At 27.1% G+C, this 23,414-nt stretch overlaps 11 protein-coding genes across 11 annotated transcripts, besides 2 other annotated features; 6 read left to right on the forward strand and 5 right to left on the reverse strand.

Annotated features, from left to right (window-relative positions):
- Window positions 1-216: 216 nt before the first annotated feature.
- EHI_183100 (RNA recognition motif domain containing protein) lies at window positions 217-1,421 on the forward strand (the record flags this gene model as incomplete). Its single annotated transcript, XM_647695.2, has 2 exons — window positions 217-396; window positions 456-1,421. 2 exons carry the CDS (start codon window positions 217-219, stop codon window positions 1,419-1,421), a joined length of 1,146 nt encoding a protein of 381 aa, XP_652787.2.
- Window positions 1,422-2,005: 584 nt separating this feature from the next.
- Window positions 2,006-3,578, forward strand: EHI_183110 (RNA recognition motif domain containing protein; the record flags this gene model as incomplete). The annotated part of the gene is made up of 2 exons (XM_647696.2): window positions 2,006-2,329; window positions 2,388-3,578. The coding sequence occupies 2 exons, from the start codon at window positions 2,006-2,008 to the stop codon at window positions 3,576-3,578; spliced, it is 1,515 nt and encodes a 504-aa protein (XP_652788.2).
- Window positions 3,579-4,236: 658 nt separating this feature from the next.
- Window positions 4,237-7,487, reverse strand: EHI_183120 (centromeric protein E, putative; the record flags this gene model as incomplete). Its single annotated transcript, XM_649872.2, has 2 exons — window positions 4,237-5,687; window positions 5,768-7,487. 2 exons carry the CDS (start codon window positions 7,485-7,487, stop codon window positions 4,237-4,239), a joined length of 3,171 nt encoding a protein of 1,056 aa, XP_654964.2.
- A 145-nt stretch (window positions 7,488-7,632) lies between these two features.
- Window positions 7,633-8,616, reverse strand: EHI_183130 (uncharacterized protein; the record flags this gene model as incomplete). Its single annotated transcript, XM_649871.2, has 1 exon — window positions 7,633-8,616. The coding sequence occupies one exon, from the start codon at window positions 8,614-8,616 to the stop codon at window positions 7,633-7,635; it is 984 nt and encodes a 327-aa protein (XP_654963.2).
- Window positions 8,617-8,771: 155 nt separating this feature from the next.
- On the forward strand, window positions 8,772-9,875 carry EHI_183140 (uncharacterized protein; the record flags this gene model as incomplete). The annotated part of the gene is made up of 2 exons (XM_647699.1): window positions 8,772-8,855; window positions 8,904-9,875. 2 exons carry the CDS (start codon window positions 8,772-8,774, stop codon window positions 9,873-9,875), a joined length of 1,056 nt encoding a protein of 351 aa, XP_652791.1.
- A 1,960-nt stretch (window positions 9,876-11,835) lies between these two features.
- EHI_183150 (uncharacterized protein) lies at window positions 11,836-13,491 on the forward strand (the record flags this gene model as incomplete). Its single annotated transcript, XM_647700.1, has 1 exon — window positions 11,836-13,491. The coding sequence occupies one exon, from the start codon at window positions 11,836-11,838 to the stop codon at window positions 13,489-13,491; it is 1,656 nt and encodes a 551-aa protein (XP_652792.1).
- Window positions 13,492-14,427: 936 nt separating this feature from the next.
- Window positions 14,428-15,258, forward strand: EHI_183160 (uncharacterized protein; the record flags this gene model as incomplete). The annotated part of the gene is made up of 1 exon (XM_647701.1): window positions 14,428-15,258. The coding sequence occupies one exon, from the start codon at window positions 14,428-14,430 to the stop codon at window positions 15,256-15,258; it is 831 nt and encodes a 276-aa protein (XP_652793.1).
- A 102-nt stretch (window positions 15,259-15,360) lies between these two features.
- On the forward strand, window positions 15,361-18,288 carry EHI_183170 (uncharacterized protein; the record flags this gene model as incomplete). The annotated part of the gene is made up of 2 exons (XM_647702.2): window positions 15,361-15,415; window positions 15,476-18,288. 2 exons carry the CDS (start codon window positions 15,361-15,363, stop codon window positions 18,286-18,288), a joined length of 2,868 nt encoding a protein of 955 aa, XP_652794.2.
- Window positions 18,289-18,297: 9 nt separating this feature from the next.
- Window positions 18,298-18,924, reverse strand: EHI_183180 (peroxiredoxin family protein; the record flags this gene model as incomplete). The annotated part of the gene is made up of 1 exon (XM_650403.1): window positions 18,298-18,924. One exon carries the CDS (start codon window positions 18,922-18,924, stop codon window positions 18,298-18,300), a length of 627 nt encoding a protein of 208 aa, XP_655495.1.
- A 34-nt stretch (window positions 18,925-18,958) lies between these two features.
- Window positions 18,959-19,398: a repeat region.
- Window positions 19,392-20,195: a repeat region.
- An 880-nt stretch (window positions 20,196-21,075) lies between these two features.
- On the reverse strand, window positions 21,076-21,831 carry EHI_183190 (uncharacterized protein; the record flags this gene model as incomplete). Its single annotated transcript, XM_001913427.1, has 1 exon — window positions 21,076-21,831. The coding sequence occupies one exon, from the start codon at window positions 21,829-21,831 to the stop codon at window positions 21,076-21,078; it is 756 nt and encodes a 251-aa protein (XP_001913462.1).
- A 761-nt stretch (window positions 21,832-22,592) lies between these two features.
- Window positions 22,593-22,914, reverse strand: EHI_183200 (uncharacterized protein; the record flags this gene model as incomplete). The annotated part of the gene is made up of 2 exons (XM_001913428.1): window positions 22,593-22,748; window positions 22,861-22,914. 2 exons carry the CDS (start codon window positions 22,912-22,914, stop codon window positions 22,593-22,595), a joined length of 210 nt encoding a protein of 69 aa, XP_001913463.1.
- Between the last annotated feature and the right edge of the window lie 500 nt (window positions 22,915-23,414).

The raw sequence follows: 23,414 nt of genomic DNA on the forward strand, positions 1-23,414 counted from the left end.
TTCAATCTACAGATGCTTCATTATCAATTGGAGATATGGAAGATTGTCCTAATGAAGGGGTTAGCTCTTTTATTAATGGAAGTTATGGGCTGACAATATCATCGTTGACCTCTCAATAATGTAATTGTTAATTATTTTGGTTCACTCGTTACTATTCTTTAGTACTTGTTTTGAAAAGAGAAAATAATAAAAAGAACTTAAAATTGTCATAGAAGGATGGAGAGGGATAGGTTCTCTAGTAGAACTAATGAACGAAGAGAACGATATAATGACAGGTTTGAAAGAAGAGAACGATCTTATGATGATTATAACAGTCATGAAAGACGAAGGGAAGAAAGATATGAGTATAGAAATCGACATGAAAAAAGGGAAGAAAAAAAAGGAAGAAAAGAAGAAGTTTGACAATATTAATGAACATTTAAGTAATATAAGAATTAGAATAATTAAATATATAGGAAGTTAATGACAAAGAATCTATAATGCAACAAATTGAAAAAGAAAGAAGAACAGTTTTTGTTCGTGGCTTAACAACTGAAGCATCAAATGAAGAAATTAAAGAATTTTTTAATCAAGCAGGAGAAGTTGTTCATGTTGAGCAAGTAATTGATACAACAACAAAGAGGTCAAGAGGATTTGGATATGTTGAATTTAAAACAATTGAAGGAGCAATGAAAGCAATAGAAATGAGTGGAATGTTTTTTAAAGAAAGTTCACCAATTTATGTAAGTGAATCAAATGCACAACAAAACAGAAACACTATTACTATTTCAAATACACAATTACAAACCAATAGAATTAAAGTCAAAAATATGAACAAACAATTAAGTAAAGAAGATATTGAAAAAGTATTTGGTATTGCAGGAAAAATTATAGAATTATCAATTCAAGAAGAAGAAGAATCAAATAATGTAATAATTGAATATGATACAATTAAAATGGCAAAAAGAGCAATTGAATTATATGATGGAAGATCATTTGGAAATATGAAATGGGAAGTATTTAGTATTTGTGAAAAAGGAAGTGATGTCATTACAAATGAAGATGAACAACTTCTTGAAAGTAAAAGTAAAGAAATGATGCTTAAAAGAATTCAAGGTGGAGTTGGTACTTTATTTGGACAAGAAAATATAAATCATTATAAAGCATTATTTGTACAAAATGTATTTACTCAAGGAAAAGAACCTATTGGATTTGAAAAAGAATTACGCAATGATATTTTAGAAGAACTAAAACAATATTGTCAAGTAAAAGATGTTATTGTAGATTTAATTCATCCAAAAGGGGTTGTTTTTGTTTTATGTGAAACTGAAGTAGATGCAAAAAAAGCATTTTCTGTAATGCACCTTCGATGGTTTAATATGCATTTATTGAGGGTAGAATATTACCCTGAGTCCAAAGTTCCTATTGTTCATCAAGATTGAATTTTAATTTTTAATACACATTTTTGGTTCCAACTTTTTTTTCGCTAATATAGGAATTTCTCTTCTTTCTAAAATAAATATTAAGTAATAATTTGAATAATTAATATGATAAAATTCTTAGAAATAAGGAAAAAGAGAAGAGTTACTAAATAAGTGAAGAAAAAAAATACTAATATTTAGGGAGAATTTTTTCATTAGATGTTTTTTGTTTTAATTTCTCTTTTTAACGACTTTCTGTAAAAAACATAAAATAACTTAAAATACTTCTCTGTATAAATTCAATTATTTAAATAATTAAAATAGAACTGAACTTCCTTTGTTTTGTTAATGCAACCCATTTACACCATGTGACCAAAGTGTATTATATGTAACTAATCTTCCACTCAGTTGTGATGAATCTTTACTTAAAGAATTCTTTTCAGTTTGTTATTTATTATTTGTAATTATTATCAATTTCTGACTATTCATTTGGGGGTCAGGTTTTATTTGTATTTCATTTGTATTTTATTTAATTTGGTTTATTCTTTATTATTCATTTTGGTGTCTAGTAAGAAAAACTAATTGGAAAGAAATATGACACTGTCATGAGAGTTACTATACAATCAACAAGTCATGGTCCTAGTGCTTATATTCAATTTGCTACAGACCATGGTGTTACTAAAGTACTTGAACAAGGACCTATTATTCTTAATAATCAACAAATACGAGCAGAAAAGGCTAAAACACAAATGACCTTATTCTTTGCTAAAATGGGTAGTTTAATGACTCAAAAACAATTTAAACAAGAATGTGAAAAATTTGGAGAAGTAGAAGAAGCTACAATTATTACTGACAGAGAAACAAAAAAGTCCAAAGGATGTGGGTTTGTTAAATTTGTTTATAGGGATGATGCAGTTAGTTGTTATAATGTTTGTTTACTTTAAATATCTAATAAACGTTATAATAATACAAATATTAACTGAATAGTATCATAAATATAAAAAAATATATATTGTTGAATGGGCACGATCACCAATCCATCGTGCAAGTCAAGCTGATAGATATACTATTTTTGTTGGGAATTTATCAAAAAAACAAGCAAACCAAAAAACTATTGAAAGTAAATTTAAGAAATATGGTAAAATAGAACGTATTACCGTTATTAATCGACCAAATGAAACCACTGCTTATGCTTTTGTTAAATATGATAATACTTTATCTCCTTCAGAAGCTATTCAAACAGAAAATAATAGTGATTGGGATGGTCAAATTATTGTTGTAGAATTGTCTGAAAATACAATTCCAAATAAAAAAGATTCTTCTCATAATCTTCAGTCATTAAGTTCAATAAATATTAAACCTCTTGTACCTGAATCTTCTAAAGAGAGAAATAATACTACTCCTATTCATACTTCTTTTAAACAAAAAAGAGATACTTCAAAAAGAGAATATACTTCTTCGCATATTTTATATTCACCATCAGATTCTTCTTCTCAAAGTTCTGATCAAACTTCTCCTTCTATTCAATCACCATTAACTAATTCCCCTTATAGTTTTTCTCCATTATTTACTTCTCCACATCATACTTCTCCTCAATCAAATTCACCTCATGCTCTTTCACCTCATACTCGCTATAAGAAACATCAATTCCCAATTCAACAATTCAATTTACAACAAATGTCTCCAATTCAACAATCACCAAAATCTGTTAGAAAAATTCAAGGAATTCAATCCTCTCATACTCCACATAATCTGAATCAAATACAACCAAATCGTTCTGTTCCTAATCTTGTATATCAAGATATGTCTCATACAAATATTCCACAACAACTCCATCGACAGAAATATCACCTTGTTGATTCTATTAAAACTAAATCCCTTGATGTTACAAGTTATAATGATTCAGAATACGAATTTGATTCTGTTTCAGACCCAAAGAAAATAAATTTTAGTGAAGGTGATACTGAATTTAAAAAGGAATTAAGTCCTGAAGATGAAGAATCTAAAACAATGGATAATTTGAATTCTCTTCCTGACATTGCTTTTTCATCATCAATGTCTCATGACTCATTATTAGCTGATGCCATGGAAACACCAATGCAAAAACTTCGTCGAGAAGATGATTTTGATATAGAATCCTTCATTAGAAAATCCTCTTTTTTGACTGATGAAGATTGACTCTCATAGTTTGATATTAATATCATCAACACTTCCTACTTAATCACGATCTTATTTATATATCTCTCCATCGTCTTTAAGTTTTTACTTAATACTTATTCAACATCATTTTTTTAGTAAATTATTGTTTATTTTTATAGTCATGCTCAACAAATACTTTTATTTAATCGTTATTTGTTTAGTAACATTTTTTATTAGATAACATTAGTTGACATAGTGTTTGATAGATAAATGACAATATCTTTAAAGTGACTTATAAAGTGTGTCAAATAATATAAGTGTCATCTTAATTTCATCTTAATTTGTTTTAAATTGTTAGCGATAACTCATATTATCAGGATTGATTACATTTGATTCTATCTCTTTTCTCAATAGAATAAAGAATAGAGTCATAGAAATAAAAAAGTAACATAACTAAATTCAATTTATTTCTTGTTCAATTATTTAAAAATAAATCTAGTTTTACTTTATAGTTAGAAAAACCAGTGATAATTCACAAAGCACTTCTAAGTAGTTCTTTTTTTTTTCTAATAAACAAATATAATTGAGTGGTAACTTTGTGTAAATTAAGACTTCTTAAAAAAGATTAACAATTAAAACAACCCATAGAAATATACCATCTAAGACATTACTAACTTTCTTATTTTCTCTACTCTTCTCAAAAGAAATCATCAAAATCAAATTCTGAACAGATTTTACTATTATCAATTGGTTTATCTGACTTCTTAATAATGTCTTCTTCGTTTTTCTTATCTTCTTCTTTCGATTCAAATATTTCATCTATTACTGTTGTGTCATCACTCTTTACTTGTTCCTTATGTTCAGTATCATTTTCTTTAATATCATTCTCTTTGGCACTAATATTTGTAGTGCTTGATGGTTGATCATCTTCAATAACAAAACCATCACTATCCCCTGAATCTTCCTTTTCTTCTTTGTCTAATACATGAACTTCTTTTGTTGATTCATCAACCTTTTGGTGTTTAATGTCATCTGTTCTGATAGGTTTTACTTCTTTGCCATCTAACAAATCTTGAATCCTTTCTTTGTTGCTTTCCTGTGTCTTATTGTCATTGATTTCTTTCATGAGTCGTTCAGTATGTTCATCAAATTGAATCTTTTTCATTGTTGGTCTTCTTCTTCCTTTTGGACCTGATACACTTCTTCTACTAATTTTACCATCATGTCGAATCTCGATTGTCTCTTCATTACTTTCTTCATTTTTCTGTTCCACTGGCTTTGGTCTTATTGGTGCTGGTCCTCCCATGATTGGTTTATTCCCAAAAATGCCTTCTAACTTAGTTTTTGTTTGTGTTTTTGTCATCTTTTCTGCTTTAATTTCATTATCACTAACTGGTTTTTTCTTTGGCTCTTCTTTTGTTGAAAACAATGCTTCAATTTTACTAGACACCTTACTTCCTTGAGCTTTTACTTCTTGTTTCTTAGTTTCTGCTTCAAAGACATTATCTATCTTCTTTTTAGGTTGGTCTTTCTTTTCTTCTTGTTGTTTAGGTTGTGTTGGTGTTGTGTTGATATCTCCAAATAAGTCATCAACTTGTGTTGTCTTTGTCTTGGATTTCTTAGTTTCTTCCTTTGGCTTAGAAATATCGTCAAAGGTGAACAAATCATCAATTTTCTTTGTTTGTTCTTGCTTTTTCTCTCCTTCCTTCTTAATATCATTTACTTGAGTACTTTCTAATAAATCCTTTGTTTTTCGTTCATTTGTTGGTACTTGTTTAGCATCTTCTACTTTTGTGTCTCCAAACAAATCGTCTATTTCTGGTTTCTTGTGTTTACTCTTTGTATTGGAGATACCAGAAACAACCTTTGGTTCTTCAAATAGGTTGTCAATGGCTATTTTCTGGTATTGTTTAGGTTCTTGAGTTTTTTTCGTTGAGTCTTTTGGCTTTGGTTCAGTTTCAAACAAATCATCAACTATCTTTTTTGAGTTTTGTTGATGCAGGGATGTTACTGTTTCATTGTTAGATGGTTTTGTTGGTGTTTCAATACTGAAAATGTCATCAATTTCTTTCTTGGGTTTTTGATTAGGTTCTTTCTTTGGTTTTTGATTTGTTTGACTCTCTATTTTCTTTTCTAGAGACTTATCATCTTCAAAGAGATTGTCAATAACCTTCTGGTGAGACTCTTCTTTTTTAACTTCATTCTGAAGAACTGTTGATCCAAACAACGGATCGGTTGTAGATGTTTTCTTTCAGTTTTTATTTCCTGAGATTTGATAGTACTTCTCCCAAAAAGATCATCAATCTTGGTTTCTCTTTCTTTCTGACTTTTGTTCTTCTGCTTATCCACAGTAAGTTGTGAATTGGATTGGATTTCAATATCTTCAAATAAATTATCTACTTTTATTTCTTTCTTGGTAATCTCTTGTTTTGGTTGGTTGTTTTGGGGTTTGAGGTTTTCTTTCTTTTCTGAAGATGATGGAGTTGTTATTGGTTCTTCTTTTTGAACCTCATGTTGTTTGATTATAACATCACCAAACAAAGGGTCTAGATTCTTTTCTGTTATTTCTTTCTTTTCTTCTTGAATATTCTCTTTGTGTGGTTCTTCTTTCTTTTCTATTGGCGTTTGGTTTTTGCTTTGTTGGGATACATCAGGCTCTTCATTAACATCACTAAACAGAACATCAATCTTTCTATTCTTTTTTGCTGGTTTCTTTTCTTTTTCTTCGACTTTCTTTTCAAGTAATAAATCAATAAAGTCTTCTGGTGTTTTTTTCTTTTCATCTAGACGTTGAACTGTGCTTGTATTAGTTTCTTTTTTTGTGTCAAGTGAAGAGGCTAATACGTCCAAAATATCAACATCCTCTTTATCATCAAACAAATTTTCAAATTCCACTTTCTTCTTCTTTTCTTTTACTTTTTTCTGCGAATCTTCTTTCTTTTTTTCTATTGTTTTTGTTTTAAAGTCAACGTTATCATCATCAAAACTTAAGATAGTTGATAGTTTGTTAGAGGTAGTCTCTCTCTTATGTTTTGATTCTATTAGTAATTTAGTAACATCATCAGTTTGCTCTTCCTTCTTTTCAGGTTCATGTACTTTGTTATTTGATGGTTCTTCTGTTTTAATCTCTTCTATACTTTCAACTTTGGGCTTAGGGATGATGGTTGGTGAATCTGATTTATCTCCTGGTTTATCTCCTGGTTGTGGTAGTCTGAATCCTCTTTGTTTAATTTCTTCTATAATTGATATTTTCTTTGTAGTCTGTTCATCCTGTTGTTGTTCTTTTTGTTGTTCTTCTGAAATCACTTGTGTTTCTTGTTCTTGTTTCTCAGAACTAACCCTTGGTGAAGATGATAAAATTGGGTTTCCTGATGAATCCATATGTAATGGAGGTGGGGGTGGGATTTCTCCAGTTTTAATTTCTCCAATTGATGATACAGAGACAGTTGGAATTGATGATACAGAAACAGTTGGTTGAGTTGGTTCTGTTGTATTCTCTTGATTTTGTTCTTGATTTTTTGATAATTGAGGATATCCAATATATTCAATTTCATCAACAAAATTCTTTCCTTCATTGATATTAATTCCATTAATCATTTGAAGTCCCTTTTCAAGAGCAATCTCAAATAATTTATCATCTTCAATATCTTTTATTTCTGTGCTTACTTTCTCGTCATCTTCTTTAATTTCATATTCAGCCACTTTATTTTCAAGATATTGAGATTGACTGATATAGACAAATTCATCTCCTGTTGATCGAACCTGTAATTCAAGGAGGTTGATATTTTTTGTTGCTTCTTGCATTTGGGTTGTGAGTTGATTACAAGAACCTAATATTGTATTATGGATTTCTTTAATGTATTCTAGAAATTCTTTGTCACTGTCTAATGTCCATTCACCATTATGAATAACATCCATTGCATTTCTTGTTCCTTCTGTTGTTGTCATTCAAAATTACTCTTTTAGAGTTTAAGTTCCTTTGAAATCTTGAAAAAAAAACATTTTGATAGAGAAAATATCCATCACATCGTGAATAATCCAAAGAATTTAAGACAAATACATTGTATTATAACAAAAAGAAAATACAAAAAGTTTACTTACAACATTCAAACCATCGTTTCTTTTCATCAGTAACAATTGTTCCATCATCTTTAAAACAAATTGATTTCTCAGTATGAGCTTTTCTCATATGTTGTTGTAAAGTTCTTTTTAATACAACAACACCACATTTTGGACATTCTATTCTTTCTTCTTGATACTTTTCTTTGTCCATACCATGAACTGAAGAAATATGTTCCCACAACAATTCTTCACGACTAAATGTTTCATAACAATTTTCAAATCCACAAACAAATTCATTCTTTTGATGTTGTGCAGCACAATGTTTAAATAAATGAGAAGGATATTCAAAAGCTTTAGTACATCCTTCATAAGGACAACAAAATGCTGCATTTTTATTTCCAACTACATTTTGATGTTTTTCTTTTACATGAGCAATAAGTTCACTTTTCATAAAAAAAGAGTTATTACATCCATGGTATGTACATTGATATGTTTGATTTGTTTTATGTGATTCAACATGTTTATCGAGATATGACTTTGTTGTAAAACATCTCCCACAATTCTCAATTGGACAAATAAATTTTTTATCTCCAGTATGAGTAACTGAGTGTCTTCTTACCTCTGCCATTGTTCTAAATTTCTTTCCACATTCAGGACATGAATATTTCTTTGAATTAGGATCATGTATTCTTTTATGAGAAACTAAAGCACCATTTGTATTGCACTCATGACCACAAACAGAACAAACATACTTCTTTACTTCTTTCTTCTTTAATTTTTTGTTTTTACTTTTTATTGTTGGTTTTTTTTCATTTTCTTTATCTTTATCACTCATTGTTACAATATCCTCTTTTTCATGACGTTGAGATATTGGTGTTTGTGTTATAATCAAAGAATTATATTCTTCCTTTTTTGGTGGTGAATGAGGTTCTTCTTCAAAAAGGTCAGTTGTAATTTCTACTCCATCCACAATAGTTGTTTTCTGCATCTTGTGAGGTGGTATAAGTTTATTCATTTCTTTTTAATTATTAAATACCTTAGGTCTAATATGTTGAATTCTCCCTTAACTTACATCTAATTTAAATAACTTATTTTAGGGTTGGAAAAGAAAAATGTTTGTAGTTCAGATATGTTCAACAATACTAACCAAAAGTTAAACTAAGATTTCAGATGAATGTCCATTACGAACATGTCGATTCTTGTTTTCCAGAACGTATTAAAGAAATTAATGAATTTTATACTATTATTTCTTCAGTTTGTAATACTTGTTTATTTTAAAAGAAGCTTACTCATTATTTTAAGGCAAGTAGTTTAGGAGAAACTATTTTAATTCACAGAAATTATGATGATGATTCAATTATGATTATTAAAGAATGTTTAAATGGATTATACTGTCATAGACTTATTCAATTTAATCAACAATTAGTGTCTTTTATTCGTATGATAAAGTCAAAGCCATTAATTTCTATTTCTCAAATTATTACAAAGGAACAAATAAAAATAGGTAGAAGTAATAAACAAACACTAATTATTTTAATTAATGACTTTGAAAAAATTCTTAAAGATGAACAAATTCAATACCTCAAATACTTACAATCATTTTGTGCATTACATAATATTATTATTCATTTAGTTTACTTTTCTTATAATCCATTATCAACTCAATTAGGTTGTCATTATAAACGTATTGTATTTCTTCCTCTTTCACTTGAATCAATACAACGTGTTGTTTCTATGTCAGTCCAAACAACAAATGATGATATAAAAAAGAAAATTATGATATTTGTAGAGAAGTTATATTATTATAATCCTTCAAGACTATTTATTATCACTTCGTCATTTTCATTTTTAGAATTTCTTCAAACTAACCCAAATGCTAATGACAATTCTTTAAATTCATTTTTTACTACAATTACTCAACCTTTGTGTATTGGTCATAAAATAATTAAAGAAAATGTTGACTTAATCAATAACACATCATATCATCTTAATTATTTATTATATATTTCATTTAAACTCTCATCAAATAACTCTTGTTCTTTAAAAATAAATAAAATATATTCTGAATATACATTTTCTTGTCCTAATCCTTTACCATTTGATATGTTCATTCTCTTATTCAAATCTGCTGTGGATGATCATTACTTTATTGCAGCTCAAACAGATGTTCCTTTTATAGTTAATTCTTATAAGTTAATCATAACACAAAATCAATTTGACCAAATAGAAGATTCTTTGTTTGGTCATCAGAAACTCGAAACTGATGCGTTTTAATTCATTTTTCATTGTTTATGTCATCTCTTTGTTGAAATAGTCTAAAAGTCTTTTTTTTATTTCATATTCTTTTCATGACTTTCATGTTTCTGTTTCTTTCTAGTTGATAAATTAATAAAATTGATTTGTATGTTCTACTTTTTATGTATATTCTTATTATCCAAATAACTTTATTCCATCAAGGTTAAAGTAATATGCTTTTAGTAAGTTAATTTTTTGTACGTAGTTTTCAACTGGTTTAATTTATTTTCATAAGTGTTTGAAAAAGATAGATTTAGTGTATAAGTTGTTTGTTAGTCGGTTAAAGAATAAACACAAACAAATTGTGTAAATTTCTAATGAATTAGATTTGTATTTAATGCATATTGTTTTTTTTTGGTTTGAAAGTTGGTGATGGTTCAAAGAATGATACGTTATTATTAAAAGTCTATCTCAAGTATTTCTCTGTCTTAATTTGATATAATTATAAAAATGAATAACAATAAGATGTTTTTGTTTGAATTTTACTCTGTCATATTCTTGTTCAGATGATACAATGAGTTTATAAACTGTACTAAATAACATATTAAAAGTATTTAGATGATTAAATTCACAAATATTTAATATACCAGCACCACCGTATTGAGCAGAATATTATTAGAAAGTTTATGACAATTAATTTTCTTTGAAGTATTTATTGATTGTATTGTTTTTTTTACAAACAATATATGAGCAAATAACTTAATGTCAAAACTAAGTTGTAGATACTTAAAGAATTAGACTATTTCTTATCGTATAAGTTCAGTTGTTATAATTTTATTCCAATTTGATTTAATATTTCAATGAATAAAGACTTATTTGAAATTGCAATGAAATAACAGAATTGATACATATTGGATTACTTTTTTGCTCAAAATAAATAACTTAATAGCTGAATGATAAAATTAATGGTTCAATATCATTTATTCTTATAATTTAGTATAAACATTCTGTTATACTAATAGTGAATATAGTCATGTGTTGAAATGAAAATTTAACCCAGCAAAATTAAAAATGAACTATAATTCTAATCAACCATTCTACAAAGTATTAATGTTCTTAGTCTATATAGATTAAAATAATTATCAGACATTTTTAATATTTAAAGATTTTTCCATTACGAAAAATTTACCCAAATGAAATGTTTGTATTTTAATGAAATTTCATCATTGTTAATTGTTTTAAAATAAGTATGTTTCACGATTAAATCAGATTAAATTGAACACTAATTACATTTAGTTGTTGTTTTTGGTTTATACTAGAAAAGATGAAATGTTTTATGTCATTATTTATCTCTTATGTTTGTTCCATTAACATATGACTGTTCTACATGTTCTTTATCAAACTATAAAAGGATGTTAAAATCAATTAAACTAAACACTCCATTGTATTATTCACTTTTTGCTATCAATGTTTTTCTCTATAACTTTTATTCATAAATTAATACAAACTTATCCATTAGTCCAAGTAAATGACTTAATAGTATTATCACAAACCAGTGACTATTTCACAGTCTGTATAACTTTAAAGCAGTTTATAGACAACTGCTTAACGAGAGATTTAATGAATTTTCATATGAATATTTTGTGCTTTTTATTTAAGACAACAACCAACTGTATTAAACTAATGGTTTTAGGCAATCACCTAATGTTTAGTTCAAGGATAGATTTATTCAATTTGAAAGATTAAATAATGTATTATCAAATATTTACTTCTTTAAAAAAAAACACATAACAATAAAAAGAAAATTAACTTGGGTTTCGTTTTTTTGGTTGTGTAAAGTGTTATGAATAGGAGTTAAACAAGAAAAAGTCTGTTGGAGTTTGATTAAGTTACATATTTTCTATAAACAACAAAATTTTAAATTTTTGTTATAAGAAACAATAAATAAGTTTTAAATTTATAAAATTTAGAAAAATCATCTTAAAATAGTCAGAGGAGAATGCAGTCAAATATTATATCACCAACAATAATAAACGAACTACTCTTAGAGGTAAGTGCATTAAAAGAACTCATTCCTTCGAATTTAAAGAAAGTTGTTACAGAGATTAATGAATTTGGAAGAGAAGTAAATAATTGTAAACCACCTGACTTTCCTTGTTCAACTAGTGTTGGAAGTATTTTATATAGGTATTGTATTGGAATTGGAACATTAATAATAATATCTCAAAATTATCTTAATTGTCATTTAAAAGATGAGATTGAGTCATTATTGTCTTCCCCTTCTCCAAGTATTAAAGATATTGAATTATACCACACTGAACTACCTAACCAATCTTATGACGTTATGATTTCATTCCAAGAAGGATTCAATGGATGTAATAAAAGAGTTATTAAAGGTGATCATATTTATAATATTGTTATTCCTCGATATACTCTCCACCCAACATCATTCACTGTAGGAGATGTTGTTTTCAATGTTAATGTTTCACAACAAAGTAATTATTGTATTTTTGATGATATTTTATTTGTTACTGTACATCCAATATTTAACAATCCTTTTATTATTGTCGAACTTCCTGATGGTTCTTCTCATAAAATAGCTGCAAAACACATTGAACAATTAGGTAGTGTTGATATAGAGGGATATCCTTTTAGGATAGCTGTAGTTTTCCAATCTCCACAACAATTGTTATCTTCTGCTTTGTCTGGGTCATTACAACAACATACAGGGAAGTCTGCTGTATTACGCAATTGGGATGTATCTTTATTTAAAACTTCTTCTTTATTAAAACAATCCTTGGTTGAGAAGATCTTAATGACTTTTAATGTCCAAAAGACTGATAGAATCGAGTCATTTGAAATTGCAGAAGATACTGCTTCTGTTGCATTGAAATATATCGACCATAATTCAGCTGTAACACTTAGACATGCATTAAAATATCCTAATCAAACTTATGTTATACCTCCCTTAACAAGTAATAAGTCAATATTCATCTCAACATTAACTCCAACAAATGTTATTCGTGGAGAGATATGTGCAACGCTTCCAGTTTTATGTGAAGGGGGAATAGCTGAAAATGAACACCTACATATCAAGGTTGAAATACCACGAGGAACTCTTGCAGGAAGTACTATTATAAAGAAAGAACAAGGAAAAACTTATGTGTTACAAGTTAATGAAATACCATCAGGTTATTATCGTAGTGGAGATGACATCATCACAAGTGTTGAATTACCAGAGTTTGGAGCAAAAGCTGCAAACCAAGAAATTACGGTTTTCACTTTAAATCGAACAGCAGTTAACCTCCATGGCAGTTTGAGTAAAGTAATGAGAATAGTAGGTGGAGGGGTTCCTTTGAGTAATGGATATGGAGATCTTGTTGTTACTTTTATTCCTAAGGCACAAGTATTAAAAGAAAAAGAGTACTATCAAATAGCTAAGTACTGCACTAAATTCACAATATTCCATCAAGACTACATTATGAGGGAAAAAAGATTTAATGATGGTAGTATTATTCCAAAAATTTATAGGATCCCAAAGAATATGAATGCTACTTTGAAGAAAAGGAATTATTTTGTTCGTTTTCCATTAGATGGAGATGTTAAGAATGGAAGACCAACTGACTTGATTTTTGAGGTAATTCCAAAGGAGTAAGGTTTTAATAATATAGTGTTTTTGTGGGAAAATACAATTTTTATTATTTTCTTTTTTTCTAGTCGTAAGTACAACTAAGTCAAGGAAATAAAATAAATAGTATATACACCAAGATATAAAAAGATACTAACTTATTTTCTTTACTCTTAAAGGTTTTTGGAAATAAGTGAACAGAAAAAGAAAAATCTTAACAAACAGTATTTCAAATTTTATTTAGAATATCTTTATTATGGTTGCTAAGATACAACAATACAAAAAAATAAGTATTGTAATAAACTTAACATCTACAATTATTTAACTGTGCTTTAAATAGCATAATTAAAATACTTTTAATAATATGATATTATATATTTTTAATACATGTCTTCAGGAAGAGAAGAGATTGTTTTGTATTATTTTTATAATTCATTCTTATTCATTAAAAACAAAAAGAAAAGAAATAAAGTTTATGTGTTAATACAAAAGTATTTAAGATTAGACTTTAAGACATCTATTCTATTCATTTCATTAATTCAAGAACCATTTATATTTTTAGAAATAATAGCTTTAACTTAAATATTAGTTATTTACTTGAATTTTTTAAATTCAATAAATAAATGAATTAGTGTCTATTCCATTAAAAGAATAATCAACTTGAGTCTATTCACTTTCCAAGTTCTATTGAATAAATTCTTATTTCTTTTTTAACTCTTTCAATTAACGACTCAGTATCATGACTCAGATAATATATATGCTTTAAATTGTATTAATTTAAATAAGAATAACAAAGAGAAGAAAGATAATTGTTGTTTTCAATTGGACATACTGAAAAACAAAGAAATATGAAACACTCAAAAAAAGAGAAATTGAACAAAGAAAAATTGAAATAAAAATAATAATATAGTTTAATGATAATATTTTATAGTATAGAATATAATTGAACTATTAAACAACAGAATGGGTGAAACAGATAACAAGCCACAGGTCACTCAAGACAGTGAGGCAACATCAAAGAAGCATAAGAAATATGAAAAAAGTAAAGAAAAGAAGAAAATGGAAGAAGAAGATGATGATAGTGAAAGTGAGAGTGATAGCGGAAGTGAAAGTGAAAGCGATAGTGAAAGTGATGACCATAAAGAAGATGACAAAGATAGTGATACTACAGAAAAAGAATCTAGTAATGGAGAAGAAAAAGAGTCAAGTACAGGAGAAGAAAAAGAAGTCAAGAAGGATGCGGTAAAAAATGTTGAGAGAAAAGAAACAATTTTTAAAATGGTTGAAGAATTTCCTCAACAAGAAACATTAGAAGATGTACTTTTAAAATTAAGTAATGTTAATTTAAATGAAGAATGGCTGAAAAAACCAGAAAACCAAGTACTTAAACAAAAGGCATTGTGTTTGTTTTATGAAAGATATCCCGAAGCAGTGTCTGAAGTTATGTTTCCATTTGAACAAATCATTAACAAAGCAGAAAACAAACCAGATGAAGTCCAAATGGAAATATTAAAGAAAATAATAAATTCAACATTCATTATCAGAAAAAATGAAACAGTAACGCTTATGGAAATTGTTAATACATTACCAAAGAAAGAAGACACAAAAACAACAAGGAAAGATGATAATGAAAGTAGTAAAGATTATAAAGATGATAGGTCACATAAAAGAAAAGGAAATGATGAAGAATATTCAAGAAGAGATGAACGAAATTATCGTGGAGATTATCGAAGAAATAATAGTAAATCATCAAGGAGTAGTTCACGAAAGAGAGATCGAGGAGGAAGACATTGATAATAATATTCTTTTGTTAATGAATTTGTTATTAGTTTGTGTTTTTTAGAAAGAAAAAAAGGAAAAAACATTTTTTAATTATTACATTCTTCAGAGATTGAAATGTCACAAAAGAAAATAGAAATATTTGACGATAATTATAAATTAGAAGTCCAAAGTTTGGTAAATAAATTTGAGATAATAAATTGTGGTGATTAATCAAACTAACAAAACATAGTTATCAAAGCAAAATTACTAAAGGTTGAAGCAAATGACTGTGATCCATATGGAGTATGTAAAATTGGAAAAGTCAAATATCGTACAGAAACAGTTAAGAAAACAACAGAACCACAATGGAAAAGTGAGCCTATTATTGTTGATATTGAAAAGAATATGAAAGATGTTGTTGTAAGTGTTAATAGACATGGATATGTTGGGAATAAAATTGAATTAGGAAGTGCACGTATTTTATTGTCAAGATTAGGAAATGATGTCTCAACTACTCAATGGTATGATTTAATTCAAAATAATGAAAAAGTTGGTAGTGTTCAATGTAGATTTAAACGACAAAAAACAGATAGAAGTAATGAAAGTGTTTCAAATGATGAACGAAAATGGGTTGATTTATTAGCTCAAATACATAATGTTATTGAACCATCTGGAACACAAATAGATAAATCATTTCAATATTATATGGGAACAATAGATAAAAGAAGTACAATAATGGAAAAGAAAAGTAGTGTCATTGGACCAATCATTGGATTTATTAAAATTATAATGGAACATCCAATTAATAATATTCATCTTGGTCAAAAAGGAATAATTCAAATTAAAGTTCCACCTTCTTTGAATTGTAGTAGTGATATTTGGACATTATTATTTCCAAATGGAATGACTGTTTCATCAACACCAAGAAAACCAATCTTTCTTCCATTATTTACTTCAAGTTTATCAAAACAAATGACATATTATGTTTTTCTTATTAGTGATACAGAAATTCAAGTTGATGGTCAAATATTATATGTACCAATTGCAATTGGATTTGTATCATATCATCCTTTTTATGAAATTATGAGAAGAATGTTATTATCTATTTATGAACTTTGTCCAACACTTTCAAACCAAACAATGGATTTATTGGATGGAAGAGATGATTTAATAAAAATGACAATAACACAACCCTCAAGAACCACTCAAACACCAATGTTACTCAAATCGTCTTCTACATTAAATTCTACACCACCAAAATATCAACCAATTATCAAAGGAATCTATGAAATGATGTGTATTGAATATCTTGCATATGGAGGATATTCTCGTTATAAATATAATAATTTAAATATTGAAATAAGATTACCAGTAAAACACTCATTACCAGTATTTAATACATCTATTTATCCATTATTCTCTATATTTAATGTTTCAGGAATGACAACACTCTTTTTACTCTTAATGACTAATCTTAAAATCGTTATTTTTTCATCTCATCTATCTTTGCTAACAACTTCTATTGATAATTTAATTTCATTACTTTATCCATTCCCTCCAACACAAAAAGTTTTTGCTATTCTTCCTTATAAAAATCTTAATGTTTTATCAGGAAGTGATACATTCATTGCTGGAGTACCAAGTGAATATCGTGAAATAGCAAAAAAACAATTAGGAAATGAGGAATATATTGATGTTGATTTAGATACTGGGATTATTGAAATGAATGTTAGTAAGGAATTGTTAGAATTTCCTGTTGATCTTACTGTTGATCTACAAAAAGATTTGAATGACGCTTTTAAAGAGAAATATTTGAAAATGGATCAACTAGGAAACGAGCCTTATGATGATAGATATTTTTTAACTGCTACTAATTCATTTAATCTCAAGGTAAGACTTGCTTATTTTAAATTTCTTACTAAATTATTAGAAGGTTACGATGAATTTATTAACTATGTTTGGGTTGCTGATAATGAAGTATTTGACTTTGATGTTTATTCATTCTTCTTAACAAAATCATTTGATTGTGAACCATTAATCAAACACTTTTGTGAATCAGGAACATTTTTAGAATATATTAAAGAACAAGGATTTGATAATGTTTTTAGAGAGTGGATTTCAAATAGAGTGTTTGATTGTTCATTAACAGATTTGTATAACTTCTATATTAAGGCAAAACGAATCACTAACATCACACCAGCAAATCAATCAGTAATAAAAGAGTTAAAAGATATTAATGCATTTACTATTGACTGGGAAGACTTAAAAAGATTAAAACAAAGTGAAAGTAGTATTCGTCTTACAAAACAGATGCAAAAGGACAAAAATTATTGTAATGAACTTGATAAATTTAAAATGGACAAAGAAAAACCAAAGGAAAAACATATTTGGAATGCAATTTTTGGTAGGTTTGTTGATGATATTCAAAGAAATGCACCTCCAGATATGGAAAAAGTTTATCAATGTGCAAGTAATCAAGCAGGAAGACATTTATTATTAAAAATATTAAGCTCTCAAGCAGACAAAATGAAATCAAAAGGTTGTCTTGAATATGAATCTTATGAGAATCTTCTTCAATTAATAAAAACACTTGTTGCTTATTGTAAAAGTGATAAAGATATAGAAACACCATTAGGAATTGTTGAAGTTGCTACAAAATATTGTTATAAAAAAGATGCTGTTACATACAGATTTCTTATTGATGATATTGGAATGGCAGAGATATGGAATAATAAAAATATATGGCATAGAGCATTTAATCAAACCATGGTTAATTCGATGAAAGAAATATATGGAAAGTTTTATTCATTACAACTACCTACAATTTGGAAAGGATGGAATCAACAACAACAAGCAAAATATAGAGAAAAAGAAGAAAATAGTTTAGTTACAACACTTCATATGATTGCAAAAAATATGAAAATCATTGGAGTATCAAATAAAATTATTTATGAAGTATTAGAAGATTGTGAGTCTACTGTACATGCATCTTCTGAAATTAAATCTGTTATTTCAAATGTTGTTAAGATTATTTTAGAAAACGATTCTTCATTAATTCATTAGTTCTATCTTTTAGTTTTGTTTCTTCTTTTTATCGTTTGTTACTATTCTATTTAAATCATTTATTATTTCTGTGACATTTCTTCCTGTAATCATTGAATGAATATTAACTGACCTAACAATTCCTTCATCATCAACAATGACTGTTGCTCTATTAGATACTCCTATAATAGAAAGCAATCCATAACTTTCTGATATTTGACGATTTACATCTTCTATTAATTTAATTTCTATTTCTCCTATTCCTTTTTCATCTTTTCTTTCACATAATCTTTTGTGTGTTTCTACTGAATCTACTGAAATCCCAATTACTTCTGCATTTAGTTCTTTGAATTTTTCAATATTGTCACTCAATTCTTTAATTTCTCTTGGGCAAACTCTTGAAAAATCTCTACAATAAAATCCAATCACATGATATTTCCCTTTCTCAGCTTCCATTTCATACTCTTTTATTTCTCCTTTGTAATATGCTTTCCCACATATCTTTGGTGCTTTTTCTCCAACTCTGATACTTGGTTTGGTTCCTGTGATTGAATAATACATCTCTTTAACTTTTTTTATCATCCCTCCTTCTTCTTTATTTCTTACGTCCATACTTCTTTCTCTTCCATCTCTTCTTTTCAATATTTGTCTTTTCATTTCTTTTTACTTCATATCTTCTTTTTCTTTATTTTGACTATTATTTATACATTAAAACAGATAGAAGAGAAATACCCAAAATATGATGAGTCTTATTATGACATTAAGAAAGCATATGACACAGTAAACCACGAATGGGTAATTGAATCATTAAAATATTTTAATGTAGAGGGTGTCATCATTGACATGATTGAAAGTATGATGACTAGATTGAAGATATTCATAGGTTATAAATTTAATGAATATCTAGGTAGTATTAAATTAAATAGAGGAATTTTACAAGGTGATTCCTTATCAAATCTACTCTTCATCATTCAGATGAATGTAATTTGTCAAATCATCGAAGAGAAATTCCCAAAATCAAATCACACATTATATATTGATGATTTGAGAATAATGACAGAAAATAGTGAAGAAATGGGAATAATCCACAATGAAATTAAAGAAATAATAAGTGGAATAGGGATGGAAATGGTTTGAGTCAAAATGAGTAGATAAAACTACTACAATTAAAGCATTGAAGTCAATCAATATTAAAAAGAATGCATTTCTTCAATTAACTAAAATGCAAGATGGTGCAATATTTTGTGGGTATAAAAAAGCAAAAATAATGAAAAATGAAAGATTGAAATACTGACCACTATGTAAAGACAAGATAGCTACAGTAGAAAACATTTTACTATCTTGTATTTATCATAAAAAATCACAAATAGAAAAACATGACAATATTGGCATTATAATATTGATTAATAAGAAAATACACAGGAAATAATCAATATAAAAAACCTCCATATGAAATAGTGTTCAAATATAAAGACATCACTATGATATGGAACAAACAAATAATGCCTAAAAGTGAATGACAATACCACAAAATACTAGATATATATGTATTAGATAAAAAGAATCAAACTAATCTATTATTTGATATGATTATTGTGGCTGATCACAATATTAATGGAGCCTATTTGAAGAAAAGAAATATGTATAAAGAATTAAAGAATAGGCTAATGAAAATAGAAAAATAAAAAGATGACAAAATAAATCCAGTAGTAATTTCAATCAATGGATTAATAAATAAAGAAAGTATTAAATTAATTAAAGAAATTAAAAACCTTGTAATACAAAACATAATTGGATGTCATTGAATACTGCTTCAATCACAATCAAACATACTCCGTAGAGCTGCTAGAAGAAGTGATAGGATTGGTTGTCTACTCTGAAGCAGGAATAATAGAAGCTAATTCTATTAATACTTAATTAATTAATTTATTTAATTGCTTTTAATTTTTATCTCGTGATTATCTCCTTTTTTTCATTCTTTATTCATTTCTTATTTTGTTTATCATGTTATTTACCACTATTTATTCTTTGTGGATTTATTTCTATATTATTTAATTATTTATTATTTCTATATTTCTTCTGTTTCTTTTCTTTCTTCTTCATTGTATTACTCATTTGTCATTTCTATTTGTTGTATTTGTACAATTGCATAAATCAATCAAATGATAAAATACTTGAACACTTGATTTTTTCAATTCCATTTTGTTTCATGTTTGTGTTGTTATTCATTTTTCATATTATTTATTTCTTATTCAAAAAGATCCTTTCAATTTTATCACTTATCAAATTATAATTAAATTATGCATTAAATTTATTTGTTTATTCATTGGAGAAGATACATTCAATAAAGATATTTGTTCTTTTATTTCTTGTCTAATTCAACATTCCCTTCTTTCATTTAATTCATTTTGTTGGTACTGTACTTTTGATTTGATGTTTCCAATTATTTATTTTATTATTACACTTATTCTATTAATTATTCATCAGTTTCTTTCTTTATAAAACTTCTTCATCCTCCAATATTAATTTCATTTTTTTCATTTAAGTTATAGTCAATTTGTTTCACTGATAATATGGTAATAATATTTTTAATAAATACTCAGTCCATTCTTTGATAACATGATAATACTGGCTGAATTTAAGCAAGAAATTATTGATTAAGGTTGTTGATGTACTTAAAATATAATTTAAACAATTTGAATCAAAAGAAATAATCAAAAAAAAAAACACAATTTAATTTCAATTATACTTAAATCAAAGCATGAAAATAATGAAATACAATATGACATTGATTTAATCATTCATTTTTTATTCCGTCGTATTAGTATTATTTGCTGTTTCTTCTTCTATAGTTTCAAGATACATTTCATCATCTTCTTCTTCCACTTTAATGTCATCTTCTGTTTTAATGTCATCTTCTGTTTTAACTTTCTTTTCTTCATTTTCCTTTTCTTCTATCATACCGATTCTATTTTTTAAGTCTACAGCTACTTTTGGAAGGAACTTTTCATCTTCTTTGATGTTGAGAGGAGCAATATCAACTGATGCAGTAGTATTCTCCAATTTAGACAAACTCGTAACATTGTTGATAGAAGAAAGTGGTTTTAAACCATCATTAACAGACTCTTTCTTTTCTTTTCTTTTATACTGTCTTTTTTCACCAACAGGTTTCTTTGGCATAGTAATCCTTTTTCGTGGCTTTTTCTCTTTTGTCACCTTCTTTTCTTTGGTTATATTGTTTGTAATTATTCCTTCATCTACAGTATCAGAACAACTACTAACTAAGGTTTCTGAGTCAGAATTTGTCTCTGTTTCATCATCATTTGAACTACTTCCTTTTTTATGATTTTTTTTAGAAGTAACTGTTTCTAATGGAGGTTGTAGTTGGGCTGGTACTGATGGGACTTGTTGTATTGAAGTAACAGGAGGTTTGGGTAGTTTAATTGGTTGGAGTGAAGGTGTTGAATTAAAAAGTAATTTTGGAAGTTTACTTGATGGTTGAGAAATAGGAGTATTTAAATGATTAATTTCTGAGTTATTATGATGTAGATTATTGTCTGACATTTTAATAGCAGGACTAGAAGAATTTTTTTCAAAAATATTTGGAAGGGAAGTTTTTTTGTCTTCAATAATGCCGTTGTTTAATTGTTGAATTGTAATTGATTTCCTTTTCTCTTTAAAGTTATTAATAAAAAGGTCTAGTTCTTTGTTCATTTCTTTGTATATTTTAACTACTTCTTGAAACCTTTCTTTTTCTTTTATCTTTTCGATTTCTAATTTTCGATATTTAATGATTAGTTGCTCTATTGCAATTTCTCCTTCTACAACATAAACTGGCTTTCCTATAATATAAATTTATATTTTGTTTATTTTATACTGTTCATCACAAACCATTATTTGCACATGGAATTGGCAAAACTATCCTAGGTGATTGGGGCACTTGTTCTGTAGCCATATTTGCAAAATATATCAGTTCCTTGGCAGTCTAAACTAAAGGGTTTGGGAACTTAAAAAGATCTCATTTTGCAAGTTTGACTTTTTAGTTATGACTTTTTAATTATGTTTATTCTTCTAATTTATCGACACCAACTTAATCATTTTCATTAATACTCTTCACTTCTTTAAGCAGAGATAATGACATTTATGCACCATTTTCTAATCTGACTTTTGTGTTTAATAAATGAATGAGAAAATTTTCTTCAAAACAACACAAAATGTCAAAAATCTTTATAGTTATTTTACTATGTAAAGGAACTATTCTTTTCACAAAAAAAAATTATATCATTTCAAAAACTTGAAAAATGAATTAAAAATATGATGGAGATTTAATTGGTGCGACGAAATTTCTCCTTCCATTTATTACTTCTATTCTCCTTATAAAATGTCCGTGCCTCATCCAGCTCTCTTTTTTTAAGATCAAGAAGATTTGTAATGGCTTCAATTTCAGCCTGACTTGCATCTTTTTTTTTGGCTACTTTAGTCTTTTTATGTAAAGTTTTCACTTCATTTTTCAAGTTTTTGTATCTCAATTTTGAATCCTAGTAGTAAGTATTGTCTATGTGTGCTGATAAAAGATGATAGATAAATACAAACTAAATAATCCATACTTTTTGGAGAAACACTTTCAGTATTTGGAAATTGTTCCATTCAATTATCTTGTCTTATTCTTGTCTTTTTGTATCAGAATAAGATTGTATCTTCTTGGAAAAGACAGTTGACAAGATCTTCTAATCAACTCTATTTTTATTTTTGAAAATTTAAGAATGAACAAGAAATTGAAGTACATATCAATATGGAGAAGAAAAGCCAGGCTGTTCAATTATTGAGATTGTTGAATTAGAAAGTCAACAACAAATAAAATTAGACAGTAACTTATATAGATAGTCAAAAAATGATAATATAAACAAATTCTACATTTTATAATATTTTAATTTATTATTTTAACTATTTATATGATGCTATTGTTAATTAAATGAAAAACAATATTTATGAGTATCATTAACAAAATAATTCATTTCTAATTATTACATAGTTCATTTAACTTTTCTTGCCTCCTTTTCTCATATTTCATGAATATTCTAACTTATGAAATTAAAATTTAATTTTCACATTGAATATTGAATTATCCATTATGTAAATGTTTTTAA

Source organism: Entamoeba histolytica, genomic scaffold (assembly GCF_000208925.1).
Source record: "Entamoeba histolytica HM-1:IMSS scf_1104750519073 genomic scaffold, whole genome shotgun sequence".
Lineage (NCBI taxonomy): Eukaryota > Evosea > Mastigamoebida > Endamoebidae > Entamoeba > Entamoeba histolytica.